The sequence below is a fragment of the Scophthalmus maximus genome, chromosome 7 (genome assembly GCF_022379125.1).
Source record: "Scophthalmus maximus strain ysfricsl-2021 chromosome 7, ASM2237912v1, whole genome shotgun sequence".
Lineage (NCBI taxonomy): Eukaryota > Metazoa > Chordata > Actinopteri > Pleuronectiformes > Scophthalmidae > Scophthalmus > Scophthalmus maximus.
The window spans coordinates 20,126,209-20,142,500 of record NC_061521.1 but is presented as its reverse complement, the minus strand read 5'-3'; the positions used below and the strand labels follow the sequence as shown (position 1 = coordinate 20,142,500).

Below are 16,292 nucleotides of genomic sequence, written 5' to 3'. Positions count from 1 at the left end.
TTTGACTATTCAGCAGTTAAACATCCACTCCACTTGCAAAGTGTTCTGACATCCACTTTCTATCTGAGCAGCTGTTACACTTTCAGAATAACCCAAGAAAATTGTCATACATTTAAATAAATTCTAATTCAAATCCCTCAGACTGTTTTCTCAGATCCCCCAGATCTGTCTCGCTGCATATTGTATAGTTGGAGTTCTGAGACTGCAGGGAACGGAGTGGCATAATGAAATAATCATATATTAATACTATTTATAGAACACTGTCGGTACTTTAGGTTAATTATCAAAAACAAATCATCTTGCTCCTGCCTCATGTTGAACCATGTAGCCAGTCAGGATAGAAAATGGAGAAAAAAACCTGTAATATAATGAAACGATCTTTTCCGTCGGCAGGTTCGAGCCCAGGTTCCGACAGAGGTTACTGCAGTTCACGGACGCCAACAACATCGCCTCTCTCTTCCTCACGGCAGCCAATCGGTGGCTGGAGGTCCGCATGGTAAACCATCCATCATCGTTGTGCTGAGGTCGCGGGGTCACTTCTCCCTCGGTTGGGATACAGAAATACTGAAAAGCAGTTTTTATGTTAATTCTTTTTTCCATGTATCGACTTCTATAAAGTTTCACAGCGTAAGTTGATGTGCACAGATTATCTTTTTGAGACGATTCCGTGATGCATTGTCCCGTGACAGGAGTACATCGGAGCCTGTGTGGTGCTGGTGGCAGCCGTGGCCTCCATCACCAACTCCCTCTACAACCAGCTGTCCACCGGCCTGGTGGGCCTGGGGCTGACCTACGCTCTCATGGTGAGGCTGTGTGGTTTAGTGTTTGCCTGGTGACTTTCGACTGTCTTTATTGAACAAAGAACAGTTTATCGGATTATACTAGATAGATGAGTCCAAAATTTGGATGAACGTGACATTTCGAAAATACCACCAACACAAACACTATTACTGAATTTCGTTATAAAAATATATATATATATATATATATATATATATATATATGTGGGAGATGGATGAAGAAAAAAAACTTTTCTTTCTTTTCATGTTGAATAAAAAAAAAAAACGTTCATGTGAAGGAAATGAAAAACTGTGATTATAAAAAATTTGGTTGAAATATGTACAAGCTACTTAAAAACGATTCTCATGGAGATACAAGTTTTTCACTGGACGGCGATTCCTGCGTCCGCTGTCGACGGCGACATTGAACAACCACTTGTTGAGGTCTCCCACAGTCCACACTGCAGCAGCGTGAGAGGTCTGTGTGGGGACATTCACCCAACACGTCTCCCCCCCCCCCCCCCTCGGTGTATCAGGTATCCAACTACATGAACTGGATGGTTCGCAACCTGGCAGACATGGAGGTGCAGCTGGGCTCGGTCAAGAGAATTGACGGCCTGCTCCAAACCGAACCGGAGAATCACGAGGGACTGCTCGGTGAGACAATTCAGCAGCACGAGAGAACCACGTCTGATATCTGCCGGCGTCGGGGGTTTGGTGCTTTATTCGTCACCCAGGAGGAAGTTTAAATTTAGCCCACATTCACTCATACACATTCATCCGTGGGGGTATCATCATCAAATGCCTGAGGGATTATTACTGGTTTATTATTGATTTATGACCCTCCTTCAGCTGTTTTTTAATGACATTATATCCCTTAATAATCTGTCTAGCATGCGCGGTTCCTCTCGGCCAAAAAAGTTATTTAGACTTTTGAAGATGTGATTCGACACTGACGTCTAAATGCTAAAAGGGTTGGGGTTGGGGCAAACGGCCTTTTAGCATTTAGACGTCAGTGTCGAATCAGATCTTCTATTCTGAGTGGGTTTTTGGGGGGATTTCAAAAAGACACAGCGCCATTCCCTGCATGTTTTTGTGTCCTCCGCCCCTCAGCTGTGTCTCAGGTCCCCGACGGCTGGCCCCGGCAGGGAGAGATCAAGATCCAGAACCTGAGCGTCCGCTACGACGCCACGCTGAAGCCCGTGCTCAAAAATGTCAACGCACACATCAGCCCAGGGCAGAAGGTGACACAACCTTGAGGCACCCAGGAAATATCGTACGGGTCGACGATAGTGTACCGGCCGGTTGGTTTGTCGTCGGCTGATGCTGATGAATTCAAACTCCTTTCGCTTCCAGGTGGGGATCTGTGGCAGGACGGGCAGCGGCAAGTCCTCGTTCTCCCTGGCCTTCTTCCGCATGGTCGACATGTTTGAGGGTAAAACTTTTCACACCAGGGTCTTTGAGCTCTCGTCGAGAACACCTCTTGGTTTATCTGTGTATCTAATGTCTGAACCTCCTGCTTCTTCCTGGACTTTGAGGTGCCGCTCGTGCGTGTGATTGGACATTCTTCTCTCTTTTTCGCTCGCAGGGAGGATCGTGATCGATGACATCGACATCGCCCAGCTGCCTCTGCAGACCCTCCGCTCGCGCTTGTCCATCATCCTCCAAGACCCCTTCCTGTTCAGCGGCTCCATCCGGTACGATGCACCCCGTCGGGTTTCACCAACAGGAAAAGACTCGTCACAGCGGTTTAACGTTGGGCGACAGTCCGGACCAGAGATGGTCTCGGGAGAAGGAGCAGTTTGTCCGACAGTGACAAGACACTTGAGTAGAGCAGAGGGGTTTTTAGATAAGAGGACGTTCCTCTGAAATCTCTGCTGCAGTCGGACGTTTATTTTTAGACTTCAGCGGCTTTGACCGTAAAAGCTTCGTCGCGTCGGAGAAGAACAGACGAGGAGACAATCTGAGCTGTGCGTCAGTAGAATCAGGTCAAGGTGTATCTGGATGAACGGCTGGTGTTCGGTTTGGTGTCTCGCTTCACTTCATCGATTGAAATACTCGTTACATGATCATCAGAGCTGCGGATGAAATTTGATCTTGACATCTCTAATTTAAATATTGGTGGGAGGAAGAGATGAATTGTATGACGGAGCATTAGGGCCACTTAAAGGGAAGGGAGAATGTGAGATTTCGAGAACAAGGTCACAATATTACAAGAATTATCAGGCCCACATTATCATAGGATGGTGCTTAACCTTCTTCTCAATTACGAATTTATTCTCGTAATATTACGACCTTATTCTCAAAGCTTCAGAGTGTTATTTCTCTTCAATATGGCCCTAAAACTTTGTCATAGTATTGACAACCTTTTTGAAATATATTCGATGGTTACATATTCTCAAATGTGAGACTTTACATCATATTACAGTGACTTACAAGTTTAGACTGATGGTGAAAAACAAGACGACCAGTGACTAATTTACTGGGAACACAATAAATAGATTAACTGATCAAAAGTGTTTGTGTGTGTGTGTGTGTGTGTGTGTGTGTGTGTGTGTGCGTGCGTGTGTGTGTGCGTGTGTGCGTGCCTGCCTGCGCGTGTGTGTGCAGGTTCAACCTGGACCCAGAGATGAAGGCCACAGATGAGATGATGTGGGAGGCTCTGGAGATTGCTCAGCTGAAGCCGGTTGTTAAGACACTTCCAGGAGGCCTGGGTGAGAAAATGTGCCTTTTCTTGTGTGTGTGTGTGTGTGTGTGTGTGTGTGTGTGTGTGAGAGAGAGAGAAAGAGAGACAGAGAGAATTATACACTCAACTAACGGACACAAACTGTTAATTACCCTTAATGCCAGGGAACAATCTGTACAGATATTAACAAATCTATTAACACATTAAAAAGTGCCAAAGTTAACCTGTGCGCCACTGATCTGTATGAGGAAGTCAGAACACTACGATTCGTTCCCCGTCGCTCACGTGTTCCCTTGCTCATCACATCTGTCGGCTGCTCTAGTGTCTCCACGCAAACATCGAGCGGCTGTATCAGAATACGCGAGCATTAATATTTTAACTGAGCTGCTTCTGACGGCTGCACACGGCAGCAGACTCGGGATCAGATCCGACGGACGGACGGACGCCGGGAGACTCATCGACAGAGCCGACCTGCACAGCTCACGATGAATGCTCGGCATGCTGGAGCTTTTCTTTTAGCCCTGGGTCGGTGGCTGATCATCGCAATAGTCTGCTGCTGCTCCTCTCAACCTGACGTGTTTCTGCCTCAGCTGGTGCAAAGATACGCGGAGCTGCTCTCACGATGACAAATGTGTGTGACACGTCGACACCGAGCTGCTGGAGTTCATGTTCACTGGAGCCACGTGTCCGGTGACATATTGTTCTGTAACCCAGGATGAATGGATAATTAACTCAGTGTCAACAAGGTGGTTTCTGCAGAGCAAACTGCTCTGTTAGTGTCGGGGAGACTCTTGGTTGCTGCAGCGCTGCGGTGGCTTTAGTTTTATAAGAGGAAATAACGATAATGAAATCCAAGAAATGTTGTATTGTTAAGATTTTACTTTTCATCCATGCGACAAGAGGACAATGCTTGGCCACATTCAATAAAAGGCTGATGTTTTTAATGAAATATTCACCTCAACTTCATCCCTCACGTCGTCATCGTCGAGGCGTCCCCGCGCTTTGATTCTCTCCCCTGGTCTTCCCGTCCGTCTCTGTTCTTATAAATGTCAAATAAATATGAAAATGTACACAAAATAAAAGCAGAGTGAAAGTCGTGGAGTTGAAACGCTCCCCAGACTTTGCAATAACACCAAATAAACGCTTATTAAAAGTTTCCTTTTGATTTAAAAAAAACCCCCAAAAGGAATCAGGATCACTTCACTTTACCGTGCCTCCTTCATAACACAGAATGTGAAATCAATATGCAATATAGACTTAGAAGACAGGAGTAAATGGCTAATTAACTTTGTCCTCTCGTCTCACTGAAATAACAGAGTGGTATTTATACATTGCATATAAAAGCAATCTGCAACTTAACTCTGTTACATCTTTCACACATATTAATATCGACTGGGCGGCGTTGTGTGCTCCTCAAAGTTAGAGAATCAAAGATGTGTTTTTTTCTTTTTTCTTGCAGACGCCATGGTGACGGAGGGAGGGGAGAACTTCAGTCAGGGTCAGAGGCAGCTGTTCTGTCTGGCCAGGGCCTTCGTGAGGAAGAGCAGCATCCTCATCATGGATGAAGCCACGGCGTCCATAGACATGGCAACGGTCAGTGTGTGTTTGACAAAGAAAGCTAAGTGGAGAGGAGACGACGGAGGGAGGCGGCGCAGGAATACAAGGTGAAGAGAAGGGGGAAGAAAAGGAGAAGGCATGGAAACGATGCGCAATGAAGGGGCAAGCAGAAAGATGGAGAATTCATAAGATTAGATTAGATAAGATTTGCCTTCATGGATCCCTGTAGGGGGAAATTCTAATTTGACACGGCACCACAGACGTGTGGCAGCACAAGGGGAAAATGGAATAAAAAAATTTAATAAAATAAGAATAGATAGCAGAATCTAAGGCAGGTAAGATAAAATAGAAATACTATAATGAATACAGTGCAATGTAGGGAGAACTACGTATATTCATGACCCAATCTTCACCTTTACGTATTCTTTAAGCTCTAAAAGTACATATTTGAATTTATAAAAGTTATAATCTGTGGATGGAAAATCTGCATTTCTTGAGCTTCATTGAAAATATAAACCATTGACAGCAACAAAAATACAGAAACAACTCAGATTTTGTTCTCTTGTATAATCGGTTTGGCAGCGATCGCAAGTTTTGATCATGTTTGGATCACGGCTTGTATTTTTAAAAGATATTTTCTTCAGCCGCTGGAGGAGGAAGTGTGTACAGTATGAGGCAGAGAGCGAGAGGCTGAAATGGAGGGAAAACACTGAGCGGGGTTGAGAGCCTGAGGGGAACACGGTGACCGCGTCTTACTAAAGACCCTGGTTTCAATGAGCGGCCACAAAGAGCAACGTTCCTATCTCGCGTCAAAGCAGCAGCAGCAGCAGCAGCGGCAGCACTGCCCTCGAGGAAACAGTTTGAAAGAGACGCTACAAGAGAGTGAGGGACTGTTTAAAATGAATTTTGAATGAATTTATACTCTGATTCTGAGGCGACATGGACGTGAGTTTGTCAGTGTCATCCTCCTCCTCTCTCCCTCTCTCACAGGAGAGCATCCTGCAGAAGGTGGTGATGACTGCGTTTGCCGACCGAACAGTGGTGACTATAGCAGTGAGTATCTCCCCTACAGAGAGGAAAATTTAAAAAAAGGTATAAGAGAAAAGAAGGAACGGGGGGGAAACCCGGGCAGATGCCGGACTCCCACAGTGAGGACATGTGCCTCAAGATGTACTGAAAGACAATGTTTTACTCTATAGACTAGTGACCGACTCTCTTCCTCCCCACTGTGCAGCACCGCGTCCACACCATCCTGAACGCCGACCTGGTGATTGTGATGAAGCGGGGCATCATCCTGGAGTACGACAAGCCCCAGGCCCTGCTGGACGCGGATGACAGCGTGTTCGCCTCCTTCGTGCGCGCAGACAAGTAGCACAATAACACACGAGAGACAGAGGAAGAGGAAGAGGGAGGAAGAGGAAGGGCATTAACGGAAGACATTCGAAGTGCAATTGTCCCATGGAATATATTCCTATTATTTTTTAATCACGTTGTATATTTGTACATAGAAAAAAAGTTAAATCTTTGTTAATAAAACATAAATTATCATGTGTTTGCTTTTGGTAAAAGCTGTGTGTGAGTGTGTGTGTGTGAGTGTGTGAGTGTGTGAGTGAGTGTGTGTGTGTGTGTGTGTGTGAGTGTGTGTGTGTGTGTGTGTGTGTGAGTGTGAGTGTGTGTGTGTGAGAGAGAGAGAGTGTGTGAGTGTGTGAGTGTGAGTGTGTGTGAGTGTGTGTGTGTGAGAGTGAGTGTGTGTGTCTGTGTCTGTGAGAGTGAGTGTGTGTGTCTGTGAGAGTGAGTGAGGCCTATGAACCTGTTATAAACTAATGAGTAATGAGTGCAGCAGGTTTAAAAATGACCTGGAGCTGAGCTGCTGACGACCAGTCGCTGTGGGGGCATCCTTTAGTGCCCCTTCTATCACCCCGGCCCCGGGGGGCTGTTGCTTGAGAGCCTGCACCTGCTGGAGTCAGGACTTGACACCTGACATCAGAATGTTATATGGATGCCAGAGGAGCCCAGTGGCTTGTGAAATAGAAATCAGGTGGTTTGGAGAAGAAGGAGCACAACTCCTAGACTAAATCTGGCTCAGGCGGGTGAACAGGCCGATTTCTGTTCGTGCTAAAAGTCAGAAACAAACAGCCTGAGGGTGAGTTACAGTAGAGCGCCTTATTTCTTGTATGTACTCGGAGGGAGATCTGCACATCTGAAGTGCTCATGGTGCGTAACAACGGGCCCCCTCTGCTGCGTCCTCACTGAAAATCACAGGAAGGGCACGAGAGGGCTGAGGGAGGAACCGTCCTCTCACATTACCGGGCTGTGGTGAAGAACCTGCGCCACGTGGAACTTGACTGTCAACCTCATTCATCCCAAGGTGATGAACATTTACTTCAGGGGCCCATTGTGCTGCTGCTGCTGCTGCTGCAGCATCAAGCTTTTATTTTTTATTTAATCTTTGTTTTTTAAACACATCGCTGCATTCCCTTTACGCACCACCGGTGCGCTGCCTGACGGAGCTGCGTGGTCGGTGCGGCGCGGTGAGTGACGGCGGCAGCTGCGGAGCTGGAAGGAGACTCTTCTCATGGGACCTCGCGGCTGTGAAGCGCCTGATCTGGAGGCAGCGTGAGGGGGAGCGCGCATACCTCCATAGAAAACGGGCGAGACGAGGGGGATTCTCTTCCTCCTGCGCCCCGACAGCTACAGAGGAGCCGAGGCCGGCGAGCAACCGACTGGACGGCGCGACGAATTTGTCACCAGCCGGACAGAGACGGTCCGTTCAGAGCCAACGGGGCTGCGGTTGCGTAGCATGGGAGCGCTATGTTGTCCAGGAAGGGGCTCATTCCTGAGGATTACTTGCTGACGCGCTTGGCCGAGAGCGTCGTGCAGCCCAAGTTCAAGGCGATCCCGAGGAAAGCTCGGTTCGTCGCCAAGAACGGCACCTGCAATGTGGCGCACACCAACATCCGCGAGCAGGGCCGATTCTTGCAGGACGTGTTCACCACCCTCGTAGATCAGAAATGGCTCCACACGCTCATCATCTTCACCATGTCCTTCCTGTGCAGCTGGCTCCTATTCGGGATGGTCTGGTGGCTCGTCGCCTTTGCGCACGGCGACCTGGACCATAGAGGGGACGACTTTGTCCCGTGCGTAACGGACATCCACTCCTTCTCCTCCGCCTTCCTCTTCTCCATCGAGGTCCAGGTGACCATCGGCTTCGGCGGCCGGATGGTCACGGAGGAGTGCGTGTCCGCCATCATCCTCCTGATCATACAGAACATCGTCGGACTCCTCATCAACGCCATCATGCTCGGCTGCATCTTCATGAAGACCGCGCAGGCCAACCGGCGCGCCGAGACGCTCATTTTCAGCAAGCACGCGGTCGTGTGCGTGCGAAACAACAAGCTGTGCTTCATGATCCGCATCGGCGACCTGCGGAAGAGCATGATCATCAGCGCCACCGTGCGGATGCAGGTGGTCAGGAGATCCACGACGGAGGAGGGCGAGGTGGTGCCGCTGGACCAGATCGACATCCACATGGACAACCCGGTGGGCACCAACGGCGTCTTCCTGGTGTCGCCCCTCATCATCTGCCACGTGATCGACAAGCACAGCCCCCTGTACGAGCTGTCGGCCTCCGACCTGCAGCACGACGACATCGAGGTGGTCGTGGTGCTGGAGGGGGTCGTGGAGACCACGGGCATCACCACGCAGGCGCGCACCTCGTACGTGGCGGAGGAGATCCTGTGGGGCCAGCGCTTCGTGCCCACGGTGTCCGAGGAGGACGGCATGTACGCGGTGGACTACTCCAAGTTCGGCAACACCGCGAAGGTGCCCACGCCGAGCTGCAGCGCCAAGAAACTGGACGAGGCGGGCGGCATCGCCCGGTTCAAGGTGGCCGAGGGCGTCACCTTGCGGCCGTCCGTGAGAAGGCGCCAGGCGTCCGCGGCGGTGGCGCGCAGGTCCAGGATGGAGATTTGACGACGACGACGACGACCCATCATGTAAACCAGCATTTTGTATGAGAATGAATCAAGTATGAAGATAATTAAATAAGAGAATCATATTTATTACATAATGATGCAGTGAAATATACACACGTATCATGTTTTTTTTTTTTTTTTTTTTTTACTCAGGGTCAGTTTGATGAGCACAAAGTCTGAATCCACTGATGTTTGAGATGTGACTTTACACGACCCGAGGAGAGAGAAGGTCCAGTTTGAATGTGTTATACCTTTTTTAATTTTTAATTTATTATTGGGGCTGTCTGCATGTATCTAAAAGCAATAAAGAAGAATGCTTCACATTGAGCGTGTGGTGGATAAATGATGTGATTTAGAGGGGAAGTCGTGGCATTTCTTTGAGGTTGGTGACTCGATACTGGATGCTTGGAGTCCATCTCAATATCTAAGAAAAAGTCTATCGTACATCAGATTCTATGATGAGAATCGTCATTATAAATAGTCGTAATGTCACTAAACTAAATACTATGATTTTACAGATGAAAAAACGTGTAAATGCTCCATGGAGAAAGAGTTGGAATGAAGATTCACATTTTTGGCATTACTGGTTATTCATCAGTCAACATACAGTATGTGCCACTACAGACATAAAGGCTTGTGCCTTTTGTTTGTGAAAAACTAATCTAATATTAATTTTCAATGCCAAAATCAAAGCAGCAGGATCCTGATGTTTAGTCCCCTGGTATTTGACCCTTTCACATCCTTCAAATTTTATGTCTCCACTTCTAGACAGGGCGTTTTGTTACAAATCTGTAATCTCCAAACTTTAAGTGAGATGACCCCGATGACTTCACTAAAATATCATCTGTTGTTTTTCTCAGAGACTTTTTTTTATGATCTGAGCAGTGGCAAGCAAGTGTAAAAACGGTTTAGTTAAATAATTTACACAAACACAGTCTTACAAAAGGCACGGAGACACAAGGCGGCATTTCTCTCTTTTATTAGATTATAATCCGCAGAGCTTAAAATATTAAATTGCCTTTTAACTTAGTTAATAATTAAAATACATAAAAACGAGAGCCAGAACTGAAGAACCCTGCAAAAAAAGAAAAGAAAAAAAAAAAGAATTAAATTAAATTTAAAAAAAAGGAGAATTATAAATCCATCCTCCTCCGTACAGAGGCTACGTCCGACAGAATCTGCTTGCGATTCTTTGTACAGTTAAGTCCAAGCAGACTGTGCATTTTTCTATACATGTGTGATGATGCCATCATTGTTATTATTTCTGAACTAACTCTCTCCTCTGAAAATCTTCTCAAATAGCAAATTTTAAGGGACAGGTCAAAATAAACTTAAATCCAGAAGAATCTTTTTTTAGTTTTGCAGCACGAGTACTGGTGTCTGTTCAACAGCAGAGCAGCTCCACTCCCGTCCCCCTCGCCCCTCTCTCCGTCTCCTACTCTCCCTGTGTGGGCCTGCAGACATGACCTCATGTCTTTGTCCATCTGTGCTGCTGCAGTGGGTGGAGGTGGAGTAAAGGGGCTGCTGCTGCTGAGCTGAGTGCCAGGAAACGGCCCTGATTCAGCTGCAGACAAGCACCAGTCCGTCTCAAACGGCATCCGTTCTCTGATCCGATTAGACATCTATCATACAATCTTAATATTCTCTTCTCGTCTCCCTAATTCTGTCTTTCTCTGTGTGTGTGTGTGCTGCCCTCTATAGGTGGGCACCTGGGACTTCTTTTGTTAAGGGGAACGCCAGGTGTGATTATGTGACTATACAGAAGTTAAAATACGATTTGTCAAACGGAGGAGCTGAGCAGTCTGGAGAACAAGGGACAGAGAAGGAAAAATAAAATAAAATAAAAATAAGAGAGAGAGCAACTTCTCTCTGGCAGCAGTGACGTATTCTCTCAGGTCCTGAGTAGGAAGCGCTTTAATCATCCCCCGACACAAACAACCCAAACAGTGATTGGCTAGTATGGCCCCATCAGGCAAGTAACGTGGGCTCCCTACTGGCCAGCGCAGTGGCCGCGGGGCCTGCGGGCCGCTGCAGGAGGAGGAGGAGGGATGGACGAGCCCGCAGGTGGAGCAGAGACACCTATTCTCCACACGTCAAAAACACTGTACAATAGTAGGTCAAAGCAAAGCAGAGCCCCCTTCCTGTACTGTACGGTAGGTAGAGGAGCGAGGGAGGCGAGGGGCCGACAGACACGCTGACACCCCCACCCCCCTCGCCACCCCTCCCGCCAAAACAAAAAGTCAAACTGAATAAAACCAACAAAAAAAAGAAGAAATAAAACCAGAAAATAAAATAAAACATACACATACATTTTTGTTCCTAGTTTAAATTGCAGAGAAGATGGGAGGGATTTGTCCCTGGGAGGAACGCTCACGCCAATTCCTGCTGGCGCGACAAACCCCTCCCCGCCACCCCAAACCCCCCGAAACCCCCCCCCCCCCCCCCCCCTTCCTTGCGGCTGGTTGGTTGATGTCATAGCGAAATATAAGGGTAGTGGAAGGTCTCTTAAGTCCTGCTGGCACCGAGGAAGGGGGCCAGGCTGTCTTTCCTTCTCTCCTCTATCTTATCTTCTATCACCCCCACGGCTGCTGTCTCGCCGCCGCGCCGCTCATCTCTCCGTCACGTGGTTTTGTGCGGAGGGGGAGGGCGCCGAGGCCGGGGCGGAGGGGGCCGGGGCGGGCGCAGGTGGCGGGGCGGGGGTGCAGAGGATTTCGGACAGGTCGTCCATGATACAGGTCTCCTTGGGGTCGACCAGGTTGAATTCCCTTACGAAAACGATGAAATGTGCATACAGAGTGTTCAAGTGGCCCTGCAGGTCCAGAGCCACCGTCTCTTTAAAGTGCGCCCAGTAGAGGTGAGCCAGCACGTGGAACAGGTACCGGCAGATCTTCTTCACCAAGGACTCAAAGGAGTTGGGGAACTCTTTGCCTGGAGGGAGAGAAGAAAAACAGAAACAGACAGGAGAGATGGGATTAAAATCAGGATCTTACTCTGAGGAAGGAAGGAGTCTTTTAATTGTCTTTCTATTGTCAACAAACCCGACGAAGACAAACAATGTGTAACTTAGTCTGACTCAACACCTTTAGGCTTCCAACTATTTCTACAGCCCAAAGTCACAAAACTATGTTGTGCTGCAGATTATTTATCAGTTGGTGCACTAGTGAGTATTTAAAGCTGGAGGATGATGCCTGTTAGCCAGGATTATTTAATTTGCTCTGCCAGACTACAGTCTGGATCTCCTCCACTGGGAATTGATTTCCTCCGGCAGAAAACTTGCCGGTCCAATCACAACCAAGGCTGCTGCTGACAAAAGAGCGTTTGACTAAAAAGTACCAGATTTTTTCAAATTTCTTCCACAAAAATGACAACACTGGTTCACAGACATTGTGGAACCATCATCACAGGCATCTCCTCTCTGCTCTGGTCTGTTGACATTTTTCGCGCCGCTCAACAGACGTCACGTGATTTGTTGCTCTCACTGGTTGTAGGTCTGATCCAAATGTGGGAATCGGAAAATTAACCGAGAGAGTTCCCAGACTAATATATTTGCATTCCAGGCTCCAGGCTAGAAGTGGGACTGAGTCAATATAAATGACAGTTCCTGGAAATAGAGGAATGTGTCACCCAGTGAAGCGTTATGATTCACTGAACCGTTTTTAAATGGTTTTTGATGGAATACTCATTAGTAAGATGAAGTCATTGTTGGTTTTGGTTCACATGTGATTTGATAGACGATAAGAAAAATATACAATGCTACCAGATCATCTATAATGGACATACAATTCTAAGAATTTCAAAGAATTTTGAATAATTTAATTAATTAATAATTTCACTCAACATTCAAGCATTTTTACCTGCTACAATTCTGGTTTTACATTTTGCAAAGTGAATATTTGCTAAAGACAACGATATTCTGAGTAATTATAATGAGCACTTCACGGACCAAATATTCATCAACCATAGCACTTGTTTCTAAAAAATTTCTCCCAAAATAATCATTGACAAAAAAAAAATTGGCCAATCCGTCCATACATTTTTGACAGCCATACAAACCAAACCTATGACATAACCTCTTCATAAAAAAATTCAGCGGATTAATCAAAAATGAAAATAGCTGTAAGATGCAGCCCTGTGTAGTATCACTATCATTTCTTTTTAAATCTTCAGTGTTGTCATTAATCATCACTCATGTACAGTATCCTTAACAAGGCAGCAGGGGGCAGCAGCACCACATCAGTCTGACACAGTTGGGTCTGCAGGCGGAGAGACACTCACCATATTTTGTGGGAAAGATTTCCTCGTCTGTGACCAGTTTCTGACAAAGACTCATGACGAAGTCGACATATTGTGGAGCAGTGCACTTTGTCTTCTTCCCCCTCTCGTCATACCAGTAGTATATTCTACAAAGAGAGAGAGAGAGAAAACAACAGGATGTTATTACCCAACTGTGGACTAATCAATCATGACAAATATTTGTTTGTGGCTGAGGTCGGTCGGAGTAGCTCAGACACAAACAGTGAGTGTTTCCTGGAATCATCAAATGATTCCGTCACCAGGAAGAGAAAAACAACATCCAAGCGACCTGGCTGAAACATAATTGGCCAATGAGACATCACCTGATTTATTTCCTCATGCAGGGGTAAAACCCATGTTCCTGGTGACGTCTCACTTTATGAATGACATACACCGTAATGAAGACACATTACAGCCTGGTGACAATACAACCTCTCAGCTAGCATGTTCGCATGTTTTCATTTCAGTGGACTTCCCGTGTGATCCTATAATTATAATTTCCTGATTGGGCCAAATTCCCTGCAGTCATGGGAGTTATCATGACCCACACCCACACACACACACACACACACACACACACACACACGCACACGCACACGCACACGCCTGGTGCTGGTCAAATATTTCTGGAGGCAGATAGCTGACCCAGATAACTGAATTCAAGCGTGCAGCTTGGAGTCACAGTTCACAAAAGTCAAACAGCGGGTCCGCAGATACCTCGGAGATCGAGGAGCCGGCGGCCATTAGCGAAGGTATTGAGGAGGGAGGAGATGGTGAGACGGGACTGGTGAGGTAGCCACAGGCGGAGAAAGAAAGCTCTCAGTGACCCCCGGAAAATGTTAATTTAATATGTCAAACGGTGAAAAGAAAATGAGGTGTTGCCGTTTTATTAGCGTGGGAGTAAACGGAGCAGACGTTACAAATTCTGAGGAATGTAAAGGCGTCCACATAACTGACCGTGCAGGAGGGGAACCACTGACCACAGCACCAGGACCAGACTCTTACAATACACTGACTCACACACGACTAGACTGTGTGTGTGTGTGTGTGTGTGTGTGTGTGTGTGTGTGTGTGTGTGTGTGTGTGTGTGTGTGTGTTTGTGTGTGGGAGAGACATACCCACCCAGACATGATTAAACTAAGGCCATTTATAGTAATATACAGAACAATTTTTACAAATTCCTAAAGTGATTCATGCCGTTTTCGATGATTTTATGAATTTCTTTTTGTGTCCTTAAGGTTTTGCCGTGGGGTTATTAATTAGGTTTGGGGCACTTTTTAAAAAAAAGTAAGTGTTTTGTCTTTTATTCATGTTTTCCTTTTAAGCTTATTATCGTCCCATTTCTTCTTTCCTCTCCATCTTCAAGATATTTTTTAGATTATTTTGGGGTTATAGGGTGAGCTGTTATGAAATGTCGCCATGGTGAGAACGAGTCCTGCTGTATGTTGTATGTACATGTGATATATATATGAAAATGCATTTGGTATTAAATATGTACTTAATGTTTTGTACTCTGCTCTTTGCTAATGAGGAAAAAAAGACATATATGATTTGTGAAAGAAGCTTCAATTTTCATGAATTTTACCAACTAAATCCAAAATGGAACCAGTTATCTGAACGTAATGATAATGAGCAGTGTAAGTCCATTACTACCGCTCTGTCTCCATCTCACACACACACACACACACACACACACACACACACACACACACACACACACACACACACACACACACACACACACACACACACACACACACACACACACACACACACACACACACACACACACACACACACACACACACACACACACACACACACACACACACACACACACACACACGTCTATCCACCCACCCATATAAATGGGCCTAAATAGCTACCAAATGGTTCCGTTCCCTCATAGCCTCATGGAAACATTTTCTTCCAAAAATAGTGCTGAGCTCTGCCTTCGGGCAGGGGCACTGCCGCGACTGTGGCCCAGTCAGTTTTCACCACAGAGGAGGGGGTGGGACGGGGGCGCGGGTGCCAGCGTCCTGCACGGGCAGGAAAGGGTGGGGTGCAGCAGAGGAAGGTACAATCGTAAATGGTCGGCCTTGTCTTAAGAATCAACTTCAAAATCTAAGTCATTTTTTGTTAAATCTGAAGAGAAGCTGTGAGAACATTTAGTTTAATTCCTATGTTGTGAAACACATTAGTTATGTTTTCCACAGGTCAATAGACGGTGCAAACAGAAAACACGTTAATCTGCACTTCTTCCTCCTAGTCTCTTCACACACCGCAGGCGAATCACCTTCGATTCTTCCATTTCTCAGGGTGTGGGTGAGCAGCAGTAGCTTCAGGTGACAACAGTGGAAAAATCCTCTGTTGACTAAGAGGTGTAACGTGTGACAAGTTTCTTTCTCCCAAAAAATGTTATTTCTCAACGGTCGTGTTGTTTGGCCTTGATGTCACTGACATATTTCTAACCACGGTGAGCGTGAGTGCTTGTGTGTGTGCTTGTTGTAATGTGTCAGGAGCTGTGTACTGAGTGTTGTGGGGAATCAAGTTTTTCCAGCCTCCAGTATACACAGGGGGAATGAAAGCCTCTCTGCAAAGACATAAAGATGACAGCAACCTCGCCCTGACAGGGCAAACTAGTTAGGTAAACACTTACAATTAGTCACCTCCCCTCTGTCAGCGTGGCATCAATAGGATTCCATGTTATGGTTATCCTTAAGACTACTGCAGAAGTTTGCCCTGCTTTAATACACCTTCGGTAGCTACAACCCACTTCTAACACCACGACAGACTTTTTAACAATCATCTGTCTGTCATAACGAGTTTCCAGCACCAGAGATAGCCTTAGGTTACATCCATTCTTCTGCGTTTTCATTTTAGAAAGGTTTAGAAATGTTTTAAAAACAAAACTATCGCCACATGAAGGTTTTGGCTCCAACATCAGTAGTAATCCACACAAACACTCCAGAAAACCTCACATCACGTGACCATTCACGTATA

At 46.4% G+C, this 16,292-nt stretch overlaps 3 protein-coding genes and 1 long non-coding RNA gene across 9 annotated transcripts in view; 2 read left to right on the top strand and 2 right to left on the bottom strand.

Annotated features, from left to right (window-relative positions):
- abcc8 (ATP-binding cassette, sub-family C (CFTR/MRP), member 8) overlaps positions 1 to 6,570 on the top strand; it is a 42,780-nt gene extending 36,210 nt beyond the window's left edge. The window contains exons 30-39 of one of the 2 annotated variants that reach the window (XR_007030948.1): positions 394 to 496; positions 690 to 803; positions 1,316 to 1,436; positions 1,893 to 2,023; positions 2,136 to 2,214; positions 2,368 to 2,476; positions 3,390 to 3,493; positions 4,925 to 5,904; positions 6,013 to 6,075; positions 6,257 to 6,332. Coding sequence is in view for 1 of the 2 variants with exons in the window: in XM_035641646.2 (XP_035497539.1) it covers positions 394 to 496; positions 690 to 803; positions 1,316 to 1,436; positions 1,893 to 2,023; positions 2,136 to 2,214; positions 2,368 to 2,476; positions 3,390 to 3,493; positions 4,925 to 5,058; positions 6,013 to 6,075; positions 6,257 to 6,394 (1,096 nt within the window). In the remaining variant the exon portion in view is untranslated. Of the gene's footprint in view, positions 1 to 393; positions 497 to 689; positions 804 to 1,315; positions 1,437 to 1,892; positions 2,024 to 2,135; positions 2,215 to 2,367; positions 2,477 to 3,389; positions 3,494 to 4,924; positions 5,905 to 6,012; positions 6,076 to 6,256 lie in introns of both variants that reach the window. The other variant, XM_035641646.2, reaches the window with a different exon arrangement.
- Positions 4,330 to 7,030, bottom strand: LOC118314894. The gene is made up of 2 exons (XR_004794739.2): positions 6,879 to 7,030; positions 4,330 to 6,372 (listed from the first exon to the last, which is right to left on the bottom strand). It is a non-coding gene; the product is annotated as an uncharacterized LOC118314894 (long non-coding RNA).
- A 182-nt stretch (positions 7,031 to 7,212) lies between these two features.
- kcnj11 (potassium inwardly rectifying channel subfamily J member 11) lies at positions 7,213 to 9,323 on the top strand. Of its 2 annotated transcripts, none has more exons than XR_004794738.2 (2): positions 7,213 to 9,049; positions 9,150 to 9,323. XR_004794738.2 is itself a non-coding variant. In XM_035641648.2 (2 exons), the coding sequence occupies exon 1, from the start codon at positions 7,834 to 7,836 to the stop codon at positions 8,992 to 8,994; it is 1,161 nt and encodes a 386-aa protein (XP_035497541.1). In that variant the 5' UTR covers positions 7,213 to 7,833; the 3' UTR covers positions 8,995 to 9,017; positions 9,150 to 9,323. The 2 variants fall into 2 exon arrangements, 1 of the variants encoding a protein (XP_035497541.1); XM_035641648.2 differs by having other exon boundaries at positions 7,213 to 9,017.
- Positions 9,324 to 9,959: 636 nt separating this feature from the next.
- mob2a (MOB kinase activator 2a) overlaps positions 9,960 to 16,292 on the bottom strand; it is a 56,735-nt gene continuing 50,402 nt past the window's right edge. For all 4 annotated transcript variants that reach the window (XM_047333048.1, XM_047333047.1, XM_047333046.1 and 1 more), the window contains exons 4-5: positions 13,272 to 13,396; positions 9,960 to 11,924 (exon numbers count right to left, since the gene is read on the bottom strand). In XM_047333048.1, coding sequence (XP_047189004.1) covers positions 11,605 to 11,924; positions 13,272 to 13,396 — 445 coding nt within the window. In that variant the 3' untranslated portion in view covers positions 9,960 to 11,604. The remainder of the gene's footprint in view (positions 11,925 to 13,271; positions 13,397 to 16,292) is intronic.

Bases quoted from the DNA above. Each gene is read 5' to 3' on its own strand.
- kcnj11 (XM_035641648.2), top strand. From the start codon at position 7,834: ATGTTGTCCAGGAAGGGGCTCATTCCTGAGGATTACTTGCTGACGCGC.